This window comes from Corvus brachyrhynchos, unplaced genomic scaffold, assembly GCF_000691975.1.
Source record: "Corvus brachyrhynchos isolate BGI_N302 unplaced genomic scaffold, ASM69197v1 scaffold424, whole genome shotgun sequence".
Taxonomy (NCBI): Eukaryota; Metazoa; Chordata; class Aves; order Passeriformes; family Corvidae; genus Corvus; species Corvus brachyrhynchos.
Genome location: NW_008237953.1, coordinates 1,321,636 through 1,345,140, shown reverse-complemented (window position 1 = coordinate 1,345,140; position 23,505 = coordinate 1,321,636). Strand labels below are relative to the sequence as shown.

General features: G+C 35.0%; 1 protein-coding gene across 2 annotated transcripts in view; it reads left to right on the top strand.

Annotated features, from left to right (window-relative positions):
- LOC103614940 (contactin-associated protein-like 4) overlaps positions 1-23,505 on the top strand; it is a 215,125-nt gene that overhangs the window by 179,134 nt on the left and 12,486 nt on the right. For both annotated transcript variants that reach the window (XM_017733352.1, XM_017733351.1), the window contains 6 exons: positions 8,006-8,176; positions 13,104-13,322; positions 16,925-17,164; positions 17,648-17,872; positions 19,250-19,383; positions 21,017-21,104. In XM_017733352.1, the coding sequence (XP_017588841.1) occupies positions 8,006-8,176; positions 13,104-13,322; positions 16,925-17,164; positions 17,648-17,872; positions 19,250-19,383; positions 21,017-21,104 (1,077 nt within the window). The remainder of the gene's footprint in view (positions 1-8,005; positions 8,177-13,103; positions 13,323-16,924; positions 17,165-17,647; positions 17,873-19,249; positions 19,384-21,016; positions 21,105-23,505) is intronic.

The window sequence follows — 23,505 nt, the reverse complement described above, 5'->3', positions numbered from 1 at the left end:
ATTATTATATTTAATATATATTATATAATAAACATTATATTATTTTTTAATATATTATTATTTATTATAATATTGATAAATATTTTTATTCTTTATGTGATTTTCCTCCTTCATCATATGATGTTGTGTTTGGTTTTCAAATTTCTTCAGCATATATGAATAAGAGAAATACTGGTAAAGTACCGATTTATACTTTTAAGCTCACTCAGGAAACGACATAGATAAATAAATATAAATTAGCATGTATTTATTTTTATGTCATCTCTGTCTTCTCAGGATAATTATGCCTGGAAGGTTTGTTAATGGATGTGTCTTTCAGCACTGCATTCTAATTTTCTTATGAAAATTTATAAGACTTAAAAATCCCTTTGGTTTCTTTCATTTCATGAGTCTGACATCTGATTGTGGACTGATCATTTGTCCTACATAACATGGGACTATGATGTAGTATTATGGTATAATTCAGAGTGAAAGGACCTAAGGAGATCAGCAGGATTAGCTGAGAGTTCAAATCTGGTCTCTCAGTGCTTTGTCAAACTGGTGCTTGAAGCACCAAAGGATGGAGCCTGTGCTGCTTCTCTGAGCAGCCTGTTCTGCTGCTTGGCTGTCCCTAATGAGAATTTCTTTTTACTTATATCAAGCCTGAAACTCTGTGTTTTCAACATACCCACTGTCTTTGATACTCACATGTTACACCAATGCAAAGACCCTGTATCTGTCTTTTTGATGGTTTCCCCTTAGGTTTTGGAGTCCACTATCATGTTCCCCAGAAAAACCCTTCCCCAGGCTGAAGCAGCCCTGTTCCTTCAGCCTGAAGGGCAGGACAAGTGCTCCAGACCTGAACATTCTGGTGGCCTCCACAATACTTGATCCTGTTTATCAATGTTTTCATTTGCTAGGGGAAAGGAAATTGGAAGCCCAGTGTAGATGGTCTCTTACAAGTGTTGAATAGATGGGGTAACCACCTCCCTCGGTTGACTGGCCATGCTCACTCAGCCTGTGATGCAGCAGACCTCCATTGTGGCCATGGGCAATGAAGCCAGTGACAAAGACAGCAATGAAACAGAAACACTTAGAGCTTGTGTAGTACTAATAACTGGGGGAGGAATTTGGATTCCAGTGCTCACCAAGTTCCCAACTACTATTAATTACAGATGTGACAGATCTTAAAATATGGAAGTCAGCTAGCTTCCCCAGAGTAATCTCTAAAACAAGCAGACAGTTCTGATACCCATTGACCTCCCCAACTTCATTTGATGTTTGCTTAGTCTGAGTGATTGAATTGCTGCAATATTTCACACTGTTGATGAAGGATCACAGTATTTCTAGACAAGCTGTGATAGAGAATTCTAAAATATCATGAGAACAAGCATAGAAGTCAGTCTGAATGTCAGAGAAATATTCTTGTAATGTCATACAACATTACAGTATTTGACTTCAAAAAGAAGCAATTTTGAACTGAAATAAGCTCAGTGAAAAGGTTCCAGAATATAATAGTTATTGGTCATAACACAGCAAAAAGCTTGAAAAAAGAACATTGCTTTTGATTGTTAAATAACGCAATTTTTCTCAGTCATTTACATCATAAAGACAGTAAGAGAAGATGTCTTTAAGGAGTTAAGAACTAAAATTTGGGAAAACAACACAGAATTTCTGAAAGAAAAAAAGTAGTATCATAGAATTTTGGTGTAAACCCAAAGTGCAATTTGTTAAGAAAACCACAAATTGTATGAGTGTATATAATAAAATATCTAAATATAAGTTATTATATAATTTGTGGCATGTTATATATATTATATTTTATATAATATATAAGATAGAAAATATTACCCATATTATGAAATTATCATATAAATATTTTATACCATGATATATAATGAAGTCCAGAGAAGGGCAATGAGGCTGATGAAGGGTCTAGAGGGTAAGTCCAGTGAGGTGTGGCTGAGCGAGCTGGGGTTGTTTAGCCTGGAGATAAGGAGGCTCAGGGCTGACCTTACCACTCTCTACAAACACCTGAAAGGAGGTGTAGCCAGGTGGGGGTCGTCCTCTTTCCCAGGCAACCAGCAACAGGACAGGAGGACACAGTCTCAAGCTGCACCAGGGGAGGTTTAGGCTGGACATCAACGGGATTTTCTTCACAGAAAGTGTTGTTAAGCATTGGAGTGAGCTGCTCAGGGAAGCTGTGAAGTCATCGCCCCTGGAGGTGTTTAAGAAAAGACTGGACAGAGCAGTCAGTGCTATGGTTACTTCACAAGGTGGTGTCCAGACAAAAGTTGGACTTGATGATCTCAGAGGTTTTTTGTAATGTACTTGATTCTGTGATACGTCCTACATAGGAAATTAAGTATATATAATGTGTAGACTGTATTAAAATTTATTATTTCCCCGTATATATTATATGTTATGTATTACAATAAAGAGTGTATGACTTAGTAGATTTTTTCCCAAAGGTCTTTAAGTATCAGCAGTGGTTTTTATAATGAACATTTTCTTTAATATTCAGTTTTATAGTAATTGTAAAGAGCTATGACTTGCAGTAGTTTCTGAGTTCTACATATTAATTTTACTTTAGACAAAACTGATGAAATTTAAACTCTCTTCCCAGGCCAAATTTGAAGCAGCAATTTGAAGCTGCAGAAAGAAAGCAGACCATTATTAAGACTTTTTTTCTAAGCTGAGGTTGTTGACACCCATGAGGGTCCCATTAATATAATTTTAATGATGTTTACTTTGGGATAGGTGAAGAATGCAAAAAAATTGTCTAGTGGCAAATACCCATTTTTCAGAAGTGCTGTCAAACAAGGAAGAATAGATATTCTTGGATTCACAGAGTGATTTGAATACTCTTCAAAGAGATTATTGCTTATTTTTGCTTCTGTCGCTCTCCAGAACTAAATTATACACTTGTATTTCACAGGGGATAGCCTTTATTAAATAGGTTTTTGTTCTATGTGACAGACGTAAGTTTTTCAGAATAACTGACTAACATACCATGTAAAAGCATGGGGGAGAAGGTTTACTGGTATTTATAATACATTCAGTACTTCATTAACTGACTCGAATCTAAAAGATCATAAATTCTCATTGCATGAATAATCTATTCCTTGTAGGACATTTACTTGGAGGAAAAGAAAATTGTTTATGCCCTCAGAAAAATAAAGTAGAGCCATGAATAATTTGTTGAATTGAATTGTCATAAACCATGCGCTCTGCTGACTGAGTTTCCAGGTCAGAGTTACTTATTTGGGTACATGACTAAAAAGTCATGTATCAAATGCAGTCCAGCAGAAGTTGCCTATTCATTGTTGCATATTTTTTATTTTCACTCTTTTATTTAACATTCCATTACGGTACTTGGCTTCTTTATTTTAGGTTTTAAGGATTGATCTCTTCAATGAAGTATGTTATTTACAAGAAAACCAAACCATATTTGTCAGAGCAAGGAAGGAAAGAGTAGCCTTCTGTAAGAAAAAAAGCAAAAGCAATATAAATATAAATATAGTTTATTTTATGAAGTTTTAAAGTTAAATTCAGATGTTACTGATTTTTTTTCATCATTTGAGATAGTTACCTAACTATATTTATAAGATGCTAAGGTACAATTAAAATACTAAAGATATTCTAGAATAATATGGCCATTTAAAACAAAAAGTCAGTAGTATTTGGTGACACTGAGCACCATGCATATGAGTAGCACTCACCTTCAAAATGCAGTACTGATTTATTACTGATGCATTTCTATAATCCCTTTCCTGCTCTGCAGTACAATATGTTTAATAAATTGTATGGTAGGACTGCTGTTATCACATTGGAAAATATATCTAAACATAGTGAAAGTTAAGATTAACATTAACGTATATCAACTGAGCAGGGTTACAGGAAAGGTTTTGAAGCATATGAGGATGAATGAAGTCTTTGGTACATTAATAGATAGAAATGGCCTTCATCAAAAAAGAAAGACTTATCTCCATTATTTTTGTCCTTACTGAAGTAAAAGCTAGATGTTGAATAAATTCTAGTAGAGTGAGTTAGTATGAGTAGGGTGAAAAAACCCGACCCTTCTCTGTTGGGTGTTTTTTGTTCTTGTTCTTTTCATTACAAGAGTTGAGTGGACATATTCTGATTTATTACTCTGAATTTCCAGTAAGTATTAGGACATATAAATAAATCCAAAATACTGAAAGATAGCTAATGTGCTAAAATTATGTGTATTAAATGGGTAATTATAATCCGTCAGTATCAGACTGATTCTTGGGCCAAAAACAAAATTGATGATATAGATCTTAATAAAAAATAATACAAGGATACTACAATGCATTGTAAAGATAATATATCATTCAGCATGAATTTACATTAAATAAAGGTAAATGTAATAGTGGTGAAGGGAGACTGATAGACTCTAGTAAGGTATTTGATAGAGTATCATATACTTGGCTGAATTAAAAAAAGGTAAATTCAACTGCAAAATGACAGTGCAAGCATGTATTTGCAAGTAGATAATCCATTCAATGTGAGTTCTGTTTGACATTTAAATGAAAAAAGAAAAACCAAATAGTATGAGCTTTGCATGTAATAGAGACTAACTGTATTAGCCAGTCGTAAGTGATACCTTCATTAAAGCAGCACAGTAAATTTCTAATTTAGCAAAAATAGTCTGTTTCATCTCTCTTCAGTACCCTGAGAAATCAGGGCATGTCTTTTACTCTCAATAGCACAAATATCTGTAAACTGTCTGTTCACTTCTTCCGCCTTATTTAGCTTTATATAAATTATTAATTCATATTTGTCCTAACTGCAGTCTAATCAACCTTGTTGTGGTCCTCTTTGCAGCTTCCTGCATAATTAAGAAGTTTAATACAAGTCTGACATTACAGTTTTACAATATATGAAGAGAATATAAGGTTAAAGGATAGCATTAAAGAAGTTGAGGTTCATTTTTTAGTGAAAGCCTTTAAATCTCTTTGCCGAATTTGGGCATAATCTGAGGTGAGATGTTAAACTTAATGGAGTTTCCTAGAGGAAGAAATTTCAAATAATGTTCTTGAAAGCAGGAAATAAAATCAGAAAATTATTTAATGTTTGGGATTTGAAGCTAGACTGTATATGGATACATATATATGCACAAACTGACAGTAAAAGCATTTGTGAATTTTCCATAAATTGACATTTTTTAATGGAATCAATTGAATATTTTTCCTAGACTAAATTCTCTTTTTTGGACAAGAATTGATTCAGGGAGTTTATATAGTCTGTGTCATACCAGAGGTTGAACTAGATGATCACCATTGTCCCTTGTGGTCTTTTATCTATGGTTCTTACAGTTAAAAAAAACCCCCAAAGTACAAAATATATTGTTCGGCAACATAAGTTCTTTATATTCTCTGTCTCAGCGCTCATTGTCCCTGCTGAAAGAATTAACAATGCAACAATTATCACAAGGAACTGATACAAATGATGAACATTTCAGTTTTGAGTAGGAACTTGAAGAGTGCTACAAATTGCAATTTGCACAATTGTTTTGAGAGGGCTAATTTATCTGTCTTGTTATTATCGTCCCTTTTACATTTTATAGTTTCAAGTTGGTAAGACTACTTGATATATGCCAAAAAATTATGTAATTTATTAATAAAAATTACTTTATGTATCATTTATAACAAATAGGATCCTCCTTTTTTTTACGCATAGGAAGACTGCAGTCTTACTGCTTAGATAAAATGCTAAATAATATTGATTTCCTAATTGCATGGTGTTTGGCAGTTCCAGAAAACTAAATGGGAGACTGTGGGCCAGATGTCACAAAGTAAAGAAATTCTTTTCCCAACCTGATTTACAACAGTGTAAGATACTTTGTAATATACTTTCCCTAAGTCTGTATTTAACCTTCTTTATTGATACAGTATCTTTACATTCATAAATCACACAGTTCTCAGCGCTAACAAAAAGAAAAGCTAGATAAGAGAAGGCAGTAAATTAAGAGAGGAAGAATAAAACTTCCTATCCCTACCCTCCCAAGGACTCCATTTTGATTTACAAAGATCATTCAAATGCTTCATTGAAGCTAATTGTACCATTATTTTACTGGACTGTTACCACCACTATTGTCTCTCTTCTAATTGCTGGCAATGTTGTACCAATTTTGTATAAATTACGGTATTAAACTTCCTATTGTGTTTGAATTAGTGGTAACAGCCAGCCCATTATTTTTAAATAGCTGTGATATACTTGAGTCATAACTGTTGTGAAGTTTGCTCTCTGGGAGCCATGACCTGAAACAGTTGAGGAACATGGGCTGAAAACTGATCCCAATATGTAAGGCTGCTGCTTTTGGCTAGTGGTGCTTTTCACAGGTTGGTAGCTTCAAAAAGCCCATAAGGCAGCACAGGAGAGTGAGGTGCAAATCTACGCATTCCCTTCCCAGCCCGAGCCATCTGTTCACAGCTGCCTAACCATGTAAAAGTTGTCCCGATGGCTGCTTTAATTTGTGATAGCTGGCAGTACTCCTAAGTGTCAAAAGTCACAATGAGCAATTACCAGAATTTGTGTGAAAATCCTGTCATGCTGCTCTTCTAGGTATGGGATCCAAATCCTTACTAAAACTGTTAAAACTCTACTGGAATGAGGGAATGGACTTTAAAGTTACTTCACTGGCCGTGGACTAGGCCTCTGTATACAGTGTATTATAGGGTTTGATTTTGCAGGGAAGAGAGAAATTTTCTTTTTTTTCCTTCTGCCTTCCCATCCTAAAAGCAGAGCGTGGCTGGAGCAAAAATTACAGTTTTGCATAACTGTTAGAGCCCGACCATAACATTATCAGGAGAATGTGCAGTGAGCTTGATCAAGTAGATGAAAATATTAAAAGCCTCATTTGGTTTAGAAAGCAATATAGCTTAATAAAGAAATACAGGTACATCTGTAAGGATTCAGCAATAATAATAAGGTACTTCTAGTTGAACACTGTAAATGAAGATTATGTCCTCATTAGAAGAGGGTGATATTACAGATGTTACATCAGCATTTTAATAATCAATAACAAAATCTAGCAAATTATGATTGAATGACAGCTTAAAAATATATAAAACCAGGAAAATATCTATGCTAGTTTATTCAATTTTGCGATTTATTTCTTTGATTTCTTCTACAGTAATTACAAGGATATTTGTCCTACATTCTTTGAGATACCTGGTGAATTACACTGTATTACAATGATAACAAGACTCTTTTCCTTGTTATGTAGAATTGTATTTAACAACTCTGATAGTTCTAGTTTAAACTATAACTAATCCTAGAGTTGCTAAGGTTGGAAAAGACCTTTAAGATAAAAAAGTCTGTCAGCCTTGCACCACTCCTGCATTCACCACTGAACCATGACCTCAAGTGCCATATTCACAAGCTTTTTTTGTACGCTTTCATGCATTGTGACTCCACACTGGGCAGTCTGTTACAATGCTTTACAACCCTTTCAGTGAAAAAAAAAATTGTAATATTTAATCTAAACTTGAGGCCACTTCCTCTCATCCTGTCACTCGTAACCTGGGAAAAGAGACTGGACTCTACCTTGCTACACCTTCTTTTCAGGCAGTTGTAGAGAGCAATATGGTCCCCCCAGTTCTCCTTTTCTCCAGGCTAAACAACCACAGCTCCCTCAGCCCGTACTATTATAATGTAGGTGTACTTCATCCATAGCTGCTATGTTTGTTTACTTCATGAGATGATGCATCCGGCCAAAACTGAACTTTCCAGCTGACATGAAATTCATTTTGTTTCCTGTTTATTGGTTTTTCATTGCCTGAGCTGAGGACCTTAATTCTTGATAAAACATTATTTTGCATTCCCAATAACGCCCACTTTTTTGTGTTATGAGCTAACTGGGAAGCTTCTGTGGATGTTAGACTCTGAACACTGCAACCCCTTCTTAGACCTGGGCACTTTCCTTTGTTTATCAGTTATAAAAATTACGCTGGCAATGTTAGATAACACTGTATCATCCTTTCCTTCTGATAACCAGGAACATTTTGGAATTCAGCTTCCTTCAACACAGAGACATCCTACCTGCATTTCCCCACCTTCCATGGAGAACTCAGTGCAGACGTCTCATTTTTCTTTAAAACTACTGCTTCCTCAGGAGTGTTTTTAGAGAACCTGGGAATTCAAGACTTCATAAGGATAGAGTTACACTGTAAGTAACAAGACTGATGGCATTTTTGTTATTATTATTATTATTATTATTATTAAAAAATCAGATTTTATTTAAAGGGGGACTATTTGAAAAATGTTCTCTATTTTTATTACTTCTACTACCAGATCTTTATCATTATCCAGAAAAATCACAGCACTAAGACTGTACAAGTATCCATTTGAAGAAATTTTCTGCCTCAGAGGTTTCTTAATCTAAGAGCACAGCAATCAGCCCCTGACTGCTCAGACTGTTTCTGCTTCTTGTGTTCAGTGCATCTCTGCTACCAAATTCTTTCTCTTCAAATTTTAAGACCAGGCAGTATATGTGGCTGCTGGGAGATCACTCAGTCACCATGAGTGACTCAGACCTTCTGTGGCACAGTATCCTAAGTCACACATTCTCATCTTTTTTTTTCAATTTCGTTTCATTTTATTTGTGAAGACACAAATTCTTAGACTTACAAGCAGAAATAATTTTTTGTTGCGTAAGAGAGAATTAAATATCCTACTAAATCCAACATAAAATGACTAATGTAAAATGAAGCCTTTATTTTAGTTGACTCAATGTATTACTCTTACATTGCTCATTATTAAAAGGGAGAGTATTTCAAAGGGTGAAGCACTTTTTCATTAGGCTTTTGAATTAATTTGAAATGTCACATTAATTGAAAAGTCTTATGCTTGCCTGGTGCCTCTGAGAGTTCTTTAGGATACTTTTTACCTTGGGATTAGACAGTTCCTCATTATTTTCCGAATCAGTTTTGTTATCAGACTCCAGTATTTTCCAGAGAAGAGTACAAGTAGATATGTATGTTATATTGCAAAATACTGCTATATAAACATTTTTTATATTTTAATAAAAATTAAAATATTATGCTTTCTCAGTTTTTTGTCCATGTTAATGTCTTATGTTAATGAAACAAACAGGAAAACATCTATTGTGTTGTTCCATAGGTAGTTTAATTATAGAATACTGTGTAATGTTTAATGAATTTGTTTTTCATCATCTCAAATTATAGTCCTGTATTTGAAAACCACCCTGTTTTCAACATTGTTTTTGCCATGTTTTTTGGCAGTATGAACTGCCGTGTGTTAAAGATCTGTGAACAGTTTAAAGGACAGCAGCATTGTAAACTCCGTGTCATACAATACAGAAAGTATACTGGATCAGCACTTCAGTGAAGGCTCTCTGAAGCAATGATGATAGTCTTGTCTGATAAATGACTTTCCATCTTCAAAATAAACAGTTAAATCATGGAAGCATTAAACGAATGCTTCTGAGAACTAAATTTATTCAGAGATTTGTCAGAATACCATAAGTCTTTCTTCAGAATAATTGTATGCAGACAGACTCATGTCACTTGTCCCATTCATTCATAAACACAAACTACTGCATACTTATGGGTTTTAAATGGCTTTGTATGAGTAGGGAGGTATGAGAGAAAGCAAAAGGCTGAATTAGTCTATAATTTCAGCATCTAAAAAAGCAAAGTTATCTCATTATTGCTTAGCATATAGAGATATTTCTTCACTTCCATAAACACCCTAATTTGTTGAGTAGACCGACCTATTATTTTTTGTAGGTGATGTGTAAATTTTATGGAGGGTTGTTTGTAGTGGACCCAGGATTGCCTGTTCTTATTGAGGGAAGTATCAACCAGAAATAAGCAATATATATTTCCATCAAGGGTACCTTTCTCAAAAAAAAATCAGCTTGAGCATTTCATATGCTATAAGATGATTTAGATTTCATCATCATATAAAAACACACATCCTTTATAATAATTGTGAATGTAAATTCCCAATGTACACTTGATGTTCTATTAATATTTAATTTAACATAAATTAATGTATTTTATTTGTGTAATCATAAATAAAAATCATGTAAACGTCAGATGCCACTGTTTAAGATGATGATGTAAGAAAATGTTTAAAACTTATTATGTCATTAACATTTTACATTCAGTACTTGGGGTGACTGATTTTTTCGTAATACTTTATTGATTATTCTCAAACTTTATATCTAATTCTTTTATTTATGGAGTAGTGATCTTTAGACCTTGAAGTCTAACTCCAAAGAAGAAATTTCAGGTCCAGAAACTTAATAGGAAATGTGAAGCTTAGAGCTGTTCGGTTGGTTTTATGAAGTTATAAACACTGCAGTGCATCTTTGTATGTATTCTAGAATATTGTTGCAAAAATGGATGTGTGCATCCTAACTGTATTTTAAAACAGAGATTAAGTGAATGTTCAAAGAAGATACCTGGTCCCTTTTTTTGTTTTGCACTGAGTTATAAAACACTCGTTGAAGTTTTTCCTGATTTCCTGCAGAAGTAGTGGTTGAAAGCAACAAGGACAATTCAACTCTGAAGAGAACACTTCTATTTACTGATCGGACCAAAGCTTATATGCTCTAGCCAAAGGTCTGGGTATTTTACATTGAGTGCTCACTGAGGGTTTATTTCCAATGAGTTAAACAGAAGTATAAAGTAGGGTTGGAAACACTATGGTGTATTGATTTGGTTGGGCTTCTGCAGTTGCTTTGGAAGTAGTTAAGTACAGTCCAGTATGCAACTGCTGGTGGCCTTTGCCCAGATTTGTAACTTACTGTTCAGGATGAGTGGAATTCAACTGTTTCCTTTATGGAAAATGCTAGGATTCTGTAGCATATTAGTTGGTAATGACTTTCTGCTTCTGCACATGATGCTCACACTGAATACTCTGGATGGTTCTCTATGGCTGTTCTTTCTGTTAGTCATTTTAGCCACAGCTAGCCACTGACCACTCTCCGTGATTACCGGCAACTACATCTGCCACGCCATTTTGAAAAATCTGTAGCTGTGCTCCGCCTATGTTTGAATGCACCAGGGTTACAAGAGTTCCTGCAATGCTTGGATAGTTTTTAAGTAACACCAATGTAGATAGGACCCAAAAAAATATTCTTGTGCTGGAAGTGAACTCCTTCAGATGCATTCTCTTCTGCTGCCTAAGAAATGACCAAAGTGCTCTTTGCCTGTATCCTTCGTTGCAAGATAACAAATTTTAGAACCCATTTTCATCCTTCTACATTCCTTGGCATATTTTCTTATAAACCCAAAAATTCTTTCAAATTTGCAGTGCCATTGCTATTAGCAAAAATATTTATAATATTTTAGAATGTTAAGTGATTATATTTTTCACATTTTCTGACATATTCTGGTTAGTCTTCAGACAATACAATGGATGACCATACACTCGTTGTTATTTTGGCCTTCATATGTAGAACTTCAGCAACTGGTTCCCTTTTTCAAGACTGTATTAATTTTTTAGTGGTACTAACATAAGTCATTATTTCAGTGTTATTTCAAAATCTTTATTATGTGTTTTCTTGCCTTTAAATCTAAACAGTAACATTATTTATCAGATCTGTCATTCTGATATGCTATTTAATAGGCCCATTCAATGAGTTCAAAGCAGAACTTTCAGGCTTAACTCCAACAGTATCCTGAAGATTACAAAGACCTCTCTGCAGAAGGTAACATTCAGTAGAAATTCTTTTTAGCCAGTCACATGGACTTTCAGTTGCTTTTGTTCTCCTACTGTGTGGGTTTGGTTTTTTTTTTCCTTTTATCCCTCTATAAAGGGAGAGTGAGATCTCAGCTTTATCTAACTAAAGGAAATTTATCCTAAAATTCATTTATTTTACTGAGGAACTGTTTTTAGACATTAATTATTTCTTACTATTATGTAAAACTGTTGATTTTTAAGCAGAAGGGGTAATTTATCACAAAAGTCATTCTGTTCATAAATTGACTGCACAACACACTTTATTTTATTTGGTAAGTGAAATAATTTATGTATTTCCCATTTTGCTTTTCTCTCTCAGGTTCAACTGCTGTAGTAAAATACTTTATATCAACAAGAGTTAGGGCTTAAGGGATTGCAAATGTGTGGTATTATTCAGTCTAAAGGCTGGCCAAAGTGGATTTAAACGTTTTAAAAGGCCTAATATATTTTTAAAGAGTAAAAAAAAGAAAGTAAAAATACTGCATGGAATATTTTTTCTAGGTCAGTAAATTCCTCTTAAAATGTTGTTTGAAGCTCATCTAATTCCCTTGACTCCTAATTTTTTTGCTTTTCTGTCAGAATTCAATGACATAAACGGGGAAACATTTTTTTGGATCCATGGAATTTTTTCAGACCTATAATCCTTTAATGAAATCCTTTAAAATTCAAAATTGTGGCTATCTATTGTTTAGGGATTACTTTTTTTCATTCATGATTGTATTTGAATATACGAAAGAAAGACTTTCAGAGAGAATACTCACAATTTTCAGATCTTCAGCTGTCTGGCATATTCCTCATCTTTTTGTTTTGACCTTCAACGACTGAGTTATGTTTTTCTAGGCAAACTATAAAACTGAGTATAGTTTAATAAAACTTCATAAACTGAAAGTTGCTTAGAGAAAACCTCAATTTAGATCATAAATTTATAAATTACATCAAAATTTTCCCTCTGATATTCATAGAGACTATATGCATAAATAACAAAGGCAAATAGACTGTAGAAGATGCTGGTTGGATTATAGTTGTGATAACTTAAATATAGTTAACAATGACAATCGGTTAGTGTATAATCAAGAGATGCATTTTATCCAAACTGAAAAATCGCAAAGCTAGCACGTTTCAGTGTTTCTTGACAACTATGCTCTCTAGGGGTCCACAAACTGATTGGTTTCCATGTGGTGCATAAATCATTGCTCTTGCTGTCATTGATTGTGAAGAATGAGCTGCAGGCCCCTGAAGTAAACTCTTCCTCTAAAACAATCAGTCTTATTCCATGAAACAGTAGGCTAAACCTTAAAGTAACTTGTTCTGCTATTAATTATTTTGTGACCCAATTAACTATGAAATAATTTAAATGTCTGTTACTACTATCCCCCTTCTAGCTCCATATGAAGTGGTTTTTTCATTTGATGTGGGAAATGGACCTACCGAAGTCATAGTGCAATCACACAATTCTTTAAATGACAACCAATGGCATTATGTGAAGGCTGAACGAAATGTCAAAGAGGCTTCCTTACAAATAGATCAACTTCCTCAACGATCTCACAGTGCTCCACCTGATGGACATATTCGCTTGCAGCTCAACAGCCAGCTTTTTGTAGGTAGGCGCTCCACAGAATACTTCCTAATTATCATCACAAAAATATGAAAATGCTGGGGTGAGGAGGGGAAGAAAAAGGGTTGGCAACCAGATCTTCAAAAATACTTTGTATGATGACATGAGAGCCTCTGTTAAAAATCTGTGGAAATGTTCACTATTTTGAGATTATAGATGGAGAGCTTTGGGCAATAGTTACTCCAGGACACAATTTCAAATAGAGTTTACTTCTTTTGAGGTTTGTTTGAAGGACAATCCAAAGATCTATGTTTGCACCCTTTTTTGAGAGGATGTAATCTGCTGAAGGAAGCTGGGCTATTTCTGTAACTTCAAGGAAATTTTGTAGTCTCTCTTTATTCACAACTTCTCAGGTTGAAATACAACATTAAGGCATTTAGATAAAATGCTGAAAAACTAGAAATGGAGTAAAAAAGAATTAATTAGTATTTATTTAGCTATTACAAGAAGCTATATAGAGCTATGTGTTATATCCACAGTAGTGTTCTTACTGTAATATTGCCTTATTATGAATTCATAAGTTTCTGATGTAAATATACATTGTACAGTATAAGAGCATTTAAAGTTGGCCCTACTTTTAAATTAAAAGACTTTTTTTTAGATCTGCTCTGAGAAAATGATACTAAATGAATGTTTTATTAGCTGTGCTTTGGGGAGGGATGCATTTAAGGGAAATAGTGTTCTAAAACTGTAGCTACAATAAATGTGAATGCTTAGAAAAAATGAAGAGAGAAGTCTTGTATGCTCTGATAAAAATTTTGACCTGTGCCTCAAAAGGTATCAAGGGTAGAAGATGGAGACTAGATCAAACACTGAAGAATTTTATATTTTCATTAAAAGCATAGAGAAGGATTGCATAACAAAAAAAAATATATCCAATATATTAGTTACAGTGGAGTTAGGAGAAGTTTTGAGATTGGTTTATATTCACAGTAATGCACTAGATTTATTAAACAAAAGACCAGATTTCTTTTTATTCTACTACAGTAAATTGTATTGCTGTTCTCTGACTTGACTTGCCATGTAACTGCTATTATATGAATACCTGAAATTAGATCAGTGAAACGCTCTAATTCGCAAGGTGTTCTGGCACTATCAAGTCTAAACACTTTTCTAATTATTTTGACAATTAGTTGGTCTCTAGTTCTACTAATCCTTCTCTTAAAAAATCTAATACTATCATGTATTAACAGCTGCGCTTTCTGGCAACTTTTTGGCCATTGAATAGAGTGATATTTTTTGTCAAATAATCTGGCAAATTTGAGTAAGCTTATATACTCTTGTCCATCTCTTTTATGGAGCTGACAGTATAAAAACTGTTTTGACTTACCTACAGGCAAGTTGTCTAGCTTGTTTTCTTCATATAATGTTCAGGTGAATAATTGTATTGGAATAGTGATTTTGTTTTATGTCTGGTGCTGTGGCTTTTTTTTCGCTCTGAAAATTCGTGAAGATACTGCGATTAACTAAAGTATCTAGAAAAAAAAGAAATGTAGAGTTTCTTTAGAATGACATTAGCAGAGTCACTCTTTACTTAAATGTCATCTTGGAAATCTAGTACCTTCCTTAGTCACCCATCACTCAGTCAGTAACATATGAAGACTGTGATTTCTTCAGGCTAAAACATTCCTTACTTCTTGTAAAGAAGTAGGGAAGTTGTACACTGGTTTTCCAAAACCAGAAGAACTAGAGGTTAAAACAACCCCCAAAACCATAGAATCATAGACTTGTAGAGTGGTTAGGATTAAAAGGGACTTTAATCTAGTTCCAATTTATTGCCATTTTAACAGAGATGATATTAAATTGCCACTACCAAGTGGTTTTGTTCCACTATAACTGAAAATAACAATAGCTATGTCAAGATACTCTATGTAACACCAAGAATTATAGAAACTGAAATTAAAAATACCTCAGAATGGATGATCACATGGAAGCATTTATCCAAAAGAGAACTGGAAATGCATGAGAATTATAGTTTGAAGTCTCACACATTGTGGAATATTTTCTGCTTTTACTTTTTAAAAGAGAACAAATTACAAGAAATGTTAGAGTAAATTGTGCAAGAAAAGGACAAGAGAGATGGTATGTATATTGCACACCTTGCTAAGCAACACAGATGAATAAAATGTTCGTTATCTTGAAATGTGCTAAAAATAAGGAGCAGTGAAAATAAAATGAATCAACAACTCTTGTTAGGATTGCTCTCAACAGTTATCACCTATGCTTGGTAGTCAGGTATACCCCAGTTGGTATTCCTCTGTGGAGAGGGGCATTAATCTTCCTATTATTGAAGAATAGACGCAGCTTCCTTCTGAGACTAAGTATATCAGAACAGACACCAGCTGAGGGGTATCATAGAACCATTGAGATTGGAAAAAACCTCCAAGTACACCAAGCCCAACCTTTGGATTAACACAACCTTGTCAACTAAACCACAGCACTAAATGCCCCATTCAGTTATTTCTTGAACACTTCCAGGAATTGGGACTTCACAACCTCCCTGAGCAGCCTGTTCCAATGCTTAATCACCCTTTCAGTGCAGAAATCTCCCTGATGTCCGACTTGAACATGCCCTGACACAGTTTGAGATTATGCCCTCTTGTCCTGTTGCTGTTTGCCTGGGAGAAGAGGCCAACTGCCACCTGGCCACACCCTCCTTTCAAGCAGTTGTAGAGAGTGATAAGGTCTCCCATGAACCTCCTGTTTCTCCAGGCCAAACAATCCCAATTCCCTCAGCTGCTTCTCATATGACTTACTTTCTTATAATTATGACTGTCTTTTTACCCGCTCCATTCCCTGTCTACTGGCATGCTCCAGCACCTCAATGTCTTTCTTGTAGTGAGGGACCCAGAACTGGACACAGCACCTGTGGTGTGCCCTCACCAATGCCAAGTGCAGGGGAACCATCACTGCCCTGGTCCTGCTGCCCACACTATTGCTGATACAGGCCAGCACGTCATTTACCTTCCTGGCCATCGTGACTGGCCATCAGCTGGGTGTAATTCCCTTCACCATCAATCTCTGAGCTTGGCCATCCTGCCAGTTTTTAACAGCAGTGAGTTCACCTACCCAAGCCATGAGCTGCCAGCTTCTCCAGGAAAATTTTAATGATCCAGGTATCATCATCCATACCATAAGACTGACAGACAGACAGACAGAGGTCAGTTTATCAGTCTGAATATTAGATAATTATAATAATAATTTTTATTGTAGTCAATACAATATTGAAAGAATGAAACTGTACAGCTCATCCCCTCATTTCATTTTTCCTTCTCTCCTCTCCTCTCCTCTCCTCTCCTCTCCTCTCCTCTCCTCAAATGAAAAAATAATGGAGAAAAAAGAAAAAAACCCCACCTAATTTCTGGTCCTTACTTCTTTGTAAATTAATAGAATCTTCAAGGGCTCTCTGCAATTACCTGACAAAACAGAAATCTGTTTACTGTTAAAGCTACTTATAAATATTTTCACATGAATATGCTTGTGTCTCAGAAAGTCCTAATATACTGTTCATAGTCTGTAAACTATAACGATGGTTTTTACATATTGATTATTTTAAAGTTTTAAAAGCTCATATGAATTTATTTTCAGGTGGAACAGCATCCAGGCAGAAAGGATTTTTGGGTTGCATTCGTTCATTACAGTTGAATGGAATGGCTCTTGATCTGGAAGAGAGAGCAAAGATAACACCAGGAGTTGAACCAGGCTGTCCTGGGCATTGTAGCAGCTATGGTAACTTGTGTCATAATGGTGGAAAATGTAGAGAGAAATACAGTGGATTCTCCTGTGACTGCACGTTCTCAGCCTATGCTGGTCCATTCTGTAAGAAAGGCAAGCATGTCTTTTAGCTTTACCAGTTATTGAAAACAAGACCGTACAGTCCAGATCAAGATTTTCACATCCCCTTAAAGATATGTTTAAATGCTTGCAAAATATTTGGTTTACATAATGTAGGTAAATATTCAGCTGAATTTTCTCAATATCTCTAAGTTTTGCTAAACACTGTTCTTTCAGAGATAACTTCAATATATACCATTTAAGCAGGAACCACATTACCTGAGAAGATCAGCATCTTCATGCAACTTTTTTGATTCTTTGATAATATAGTAAATCCAGGAACTATATTTTTATGGTAAAACATTTGTATTTCTGTCTTTCAAATAATAATCTCAAAACTAAGTCTAAGTTTGGAAAACAAACCAAGAAACAGAAGAACTTATATCTACTTTTTGCTGTAAGAAGAAAGTAGGATCTTTGCAATTCTCTGATATTATTTTGCATTATATTTAAATATTGAATTACTTTTTGTTTCAGAGATCTCTGCCTATTTTTGGACTGGCTCTTCTGTGACATACAACTTTCAAGAATACTACACGTTAGCTAAAAATTCCAGTTCTCATGCTTCTTCTTTTTATGCTGACATGACACTGACCAGGGAAGCAATTACATTTGCTTTTCGAACAACGCGGACGCCAAGCTTACTGCTTTATGTCAGCTCCTTCTACAAGGAATACCTCTCAGTCATTCTCACCAGGAACGGTGAGTTTTCAGATTACCTGTCTGGAAACACTAATGGACATCATAACTGTCAGCTCAGATTGTCTCTGATTTCCAGACCTGAATCACAAATGACATATAGTCCTGTTGTTTCTTTAGATGGTATCTTTGTTTTTCAGCTGCATCAAGCAATTCTTTTCACATGAAAAACATTCCTCCTACTGTACTTTCAACTTCCACTACTGTTTTTTTTATCTTACCATGTTGCCAAAAATGTTTATTTCTGAAAATCCTTTGGAAATTTTTGGGGTTTAAAATTTGGAAATGAAAATTAAAATTTATCTGAACTGTGTTCTACTCATGAGGCCTATTAATTGCCATCCTCAAAATAAATAATGAAATAAAATAATTTTGAAAAATCATTATCTATTTCCCAAATTAATCAGAGGTCATTTCATTCAAATGATTTCATAAGCTACTTATATACCTAAGAAAATACATATATATACACATACCTGTAAAAATACATATAACATTATTCATGTTACTATTTAAGATGAACGTTATTTATTAGTTGGGTCTTTCTCTTCCATTCTCTCTTCTAGATCTAAGTTTGGTTTTGGTTTTTTTAAGTAAAAATACCCCACAGACTGAGTTAAGTCTTAGGGTTTATCGAAGACTCTTTGTAGTTACAGTGGTTCTGTGCTCAAGAAAGGTTCTGTGCTTACCTAGACACATATTTGGATATAGAATAGCTGTATTATGCTCCCCATCATGTGACATGGAACACGTTTTGCTCATGGCTGGCCTGGGTCTGACATGGGCCTTGATTTCTAAGCATGAGTAGAAAGTTGTGGTCCATCTGCAGCTGAGAAGGAGTTTCTGACAAGGAAACTACATTGCCTCTGTGTTCTACTTTGTGTGATTATGTGTGTACAGATGGTGTTCTGGGAGTTAACAATGAGGAATGGAAAGTGATCTAGGAGTTAGTACACTACATTCTATTTAATTTTCAAAAGGTCAGAGGTTTACAGGACTGTACAGGGAAAACATTATTCAAGAACAGTGCTTCTGAATTACTGAGTTATATTTGGTAAGTCCCAATTATGAGAGCTACCAGACCGAGTGTTTCTCAGGTCAATTTTGAAAGTACTTATAAAATTTCTCCCCAAATTTTAACTCATTAATCAAAATTGAGACAGCTTATGACTATTTTTGCCACTATATCCTACTTCCAAAATTGCTATTACTGGTTCTGTTGCCTTTAATTTCTCACTTATATCCATTTCTCATGGCTAAGTCCTTAAATAAATCAAGCATTTGTTTTGCCCTTGAAGTACCCCTGTGAAGCAGTATATGATCTACACTGCTTATTGTGTATGTAGTGTGCTACACCTTTTGCTCTCTTTATCCCTGCAGGAAGTTTACAGATTAGGTACAAGCTAGATAGCCATCAAAATCCTGATGTCTTCAACATCAGTTTCAAAAACATGGCTGATGGACAACTGCAGCATGTGAAGATTAATAGAGAAGAGGAAATGCTCTCTGTAGAGGTAATTCAGTTAGGGGGGAAACAAAAGTGGATTATCATAAAAAAGTAGATAAGAAAAATGAAGAAAATACTTGCAACAAGGCAGTTACCCCCAAAGAAAATGTGCCTTAATATCTCAAGTAATCAAAGCTGTGGCAGTTCTTCACCCCCACATGTCCTCCCTGGATGGGGGAGAAAGTCCTTTTCAGGAGTAAGAGATGAACAGGACTTTTGGATCTTCTCAGTCTTCAGATTGTTTATTATATCTTATCAGTAATTTACATGCCGCCAACACAGCATGAAGCAGAGCAAGTACCAAAAGACAAAATGCAGGAAACTCAAGGCCCTTTTAAAGATAAATCACCCAGTTGTTACTAGGAATGTATATTATTTTGACTTTTCTACCAATGCCTAATGAACTATCTATTCACAGAGCCCTGTACTGCAGCATTTTCTAACCAATCATTTTGTACTACCAACACTGTAGAAAATGGAGTAGGTGAAGAAGAAGGAAGAGACCTGAAAAATGACAGGGATCGTCCATCTTGCCTTCATCTACTTACCACATTAATAAACCTAAAACTCTAAATTTTTCACCCTGTAACAAGCTACATATTATACTATCATCTAACTAACACCCTTGTAGATTCTAATTCATCCCAAAGCCTTGTCAGCTCTCTCCATGGAAGAAGGTTAAAAAGTGTTTCCCTGGGGTAATAGGTCCCTCAGAAAAACATTCCCTGCACTTTGGGTTCCAACAAAAGCAAAGTTCACACTCTCATGATGAGCAATCAAAATTAATGTTAGCCAATCTCTTTGGTGTTAATTTTGTTTATTTCAAAAGGTCAATATCACTTCATAATTTTATATGAAAATGCAGTTAATTGTTTGATGGTTAAATTTTCAAAATTTGCTAAATGTGTATGACTGTTGTTTGTTTCGGGTTTTGAGTTTTGGTTTTTTAATTTAAATTATGCATTAAGCTACAGTACAAATACAGTACTACCCAGATAATTATTTATTTTTAAAACTTTCTTTGGTCTCTTTCACATCATCAAAGGAATGTTGCTATTAAGGAGGGTATTTTTGTTATATTTGTGGAAATTTCATGATAAAATAGAAATATTTATTTTGAAAATAGTTGATACTAATGTGCAAAAAGTCTTTTTTTTTTTTTTTTTTTAATTCTATATACCTGTATGTTACAATTTAATGTTTTGAGGCTAGAGCTTGGGTTTGTGTTGGTACTTGGCTTGAATTTGTTCTAGAGGTACCCTAGAAGGCAGAGTATTTACAATGTAATATTTGATATTTATGAAGTTAAATATTGAGTGCCTTTTTTAAATGAAAAGAGACTATTTCATATTCTTAAAGGTTTGCTATTTTTATTCATGTTAGCGGTGAAAAAGAAGGAATCAGCCAAATCAATAAGATAAATAAAGGCTTATTAAGTGGGATGCTTAAGAAGTATCAGTTATAATCAGTGATCTGAGGAAGCTGATAATCTATTTCCTGATGAGTTTTTACTCTATAAATAACAAATGCTTCCCTTAGACCCTCTTAATTTTTACCCTTGATCTTACCTGCTTTTTTGAAAATATTGACTACTATCTCTTCCATTATTCTACTTTGTTCCTCACTCTGTCATCCTATAGGTTAACCAGAATGAAAGAATGACGTTTATTCTGTCTTCAGGCACAGAATTCAATGCAATCAAGTCTCTCACACTTGGCAAGATTTTAGGTAAGTGGAACACTGCAGGGTTTTCTAAAACATGGATCAAAATGTCATCACGGGGCATGAAAAATAATAACCTGAATGTCATTGAAAGACATTTGTTGCTGTGGATTTATTTAGACACAGAGTCACAATCAAGGTAGAAACTTCAGTCTTGTTGAAATACAGATATAATCACAAATAAGTGCTTCCTGAAAAAATGATCGTGGGTTCCATTAAAAATAATTGTACACTTCTCTCTTTCTCATTTTGCAATCAAGCATTAAGAAACACCACTTCGTTTTTTATTCTGGAGAAAAAAAATCATCACATTGAAATCATACACAAGATGATATAATACTATTAATCACGTATCGTACTTGAAAAACTTCCTGTGATTAGATTTTGATGCAAACAGTTAAGAATATGGTAATGTAAGTCAAATCTTTGTTGGAGATTCTTTGTCTAGTGATGATTCTTCAAAATATGTCTGTTTCTCTGCAATAATGATCAAAATTAAATTTACCTATCTACAATGACCATTTGTTTTTATGTTCTTGAAAGAATATAGCAATAGCTTGGAATACAATTCTCAAGACCTTGTTATTTTCACACCTTTTGCCTTGTTAAAACCCAATGATAGAGGAAGATTTGGTGCTGGTGCAAATTTAAAGGACATTCCTCATTCTTCTAAAGTAATTTCATAGAATCATAGAATCATTTGGGTTGGAAAGGACTTAAAAGATCATCTAGTTCCAACACCCCTGCTGTATGCCAGAACATCTTCCAATCCCCCTGTAATAGGCAGGGACACCTTCCCCTAGACAAGGTTTCCCAGAGCTGCATCCAACCTGGCCCTGAACAGTTCCAGGATACAAATGGCCTTTGGGCTGCAAGAGCAAATTACTGGCCCATGCTGTGCTTCTTGTCCACCAACAGCCCCAAGTCCTTCTCCTCAGGGCTGCTCTCAATCCATTCTTCACCCAGCCTGTATTTATGCTTGGGATTGCCCTTCCCCAGGGCAGGACCTCGCACTTGCCCTTGCTGAAGCTCATGAGGTTTGCAGAGGTTCAAGCCTGACAAGGTACCTCTAGATGTCATCTCTTCCTTCCAACATCGACTGCATTATACTGCTTGGGGTAATTGGCAAACTGGCTGAGGGTGCACTCAATCCAGCTGTCAATATCACTAGTAAAGATGTTAAATACTTAAAATATGTTTTTAAATTCCCAGATCAAGCAAAGATTCTTTAATAACACTTTTTATTAAATGATATGAAATGAGAAGGGTATAGGTTGTGGCATATATTAACTAAGGCTGCCCTAAACTTTCCACAATATTGTAGTTAGACTGATGATTTTAGCCCTTCCACAAGTAGACTTAGAGGAAGTGTAGACTAAAAAATTTATCAAAATATGGATTATTGGAAAAAAAATACATCTAAGTTTCTAGGTCTTAAATTTTTATAATTTGATATGGCACTCAAGTTACCACTGTTACTGAAAACAATTCTGTCTATTATTAATAAACACAAATTTTAGCAGAAATTATGACCCATGTCCCAAAACAAAATTTGGTAAGTAAACTCATTGGTACTGAACATTGAGCCAGTAAACTGCTGCAAAGAAATGGCGGTTTCCTATTCTTTAAAAATCTCCTAAAGTAAACCAATGTGTTAACATAGATTTTTTTGTAGAAATAAATGCAGAAAACTGATTACAGAATCACTAAATAAGGTTGGAAGGGATCACAGTGGGTCATCTGGTCCAGCCTCCCTGCTCAAGCAGGGTCATCCTGAAGCGCATGGCACAGGATTGTGTCCAGATGGTTTTTGAATACCTTCAGTGAGGGAGTCTCCACAACCTCTCTGGGCAACCTGTGCCAGTGCAGTCACCCGCACAGCAAAGAAGTTCTTCCTCATGCCGTGGTGGAACTTCCTGTGCATCAGTGTGTGCCCATTGTCTCTTGTCCTATTGTTTGCCACTACTAAGCAGAGCCAGTATCCATCATCTTGCTATCCACCCTTCAGATACTTTATAGGCATTCATGAGGTCCCCTCTCAGTCATCTCTTCTTGAGGTCAAACAGGCCCAGCACCCTTCGTGTTTCCTCGTAAGAAATATGTGGTATGTGACATAGAAGATGTTGAATTCTCTTGTCAACTTTTTATAGGCAATATATTAATTCATATTGTTTCTCCAGGCTTATAGGAACTACTTATATGTTTTATATAATCAGAACATCAAAGAAGATTTTCTTCACATTAAGTTGCATGTGGTTTTGTTTAGAGGAATTTCTTTACTATATATCAGAGGTGGCCCCTCCAGAAACCATATAAATCTACCTTTTTTTCCCCATATACCTTGGGAATAGTATAAGAGCTTGGTTAAATCAATGTTTCTGCCATCATAATACACCCAGAGACACTG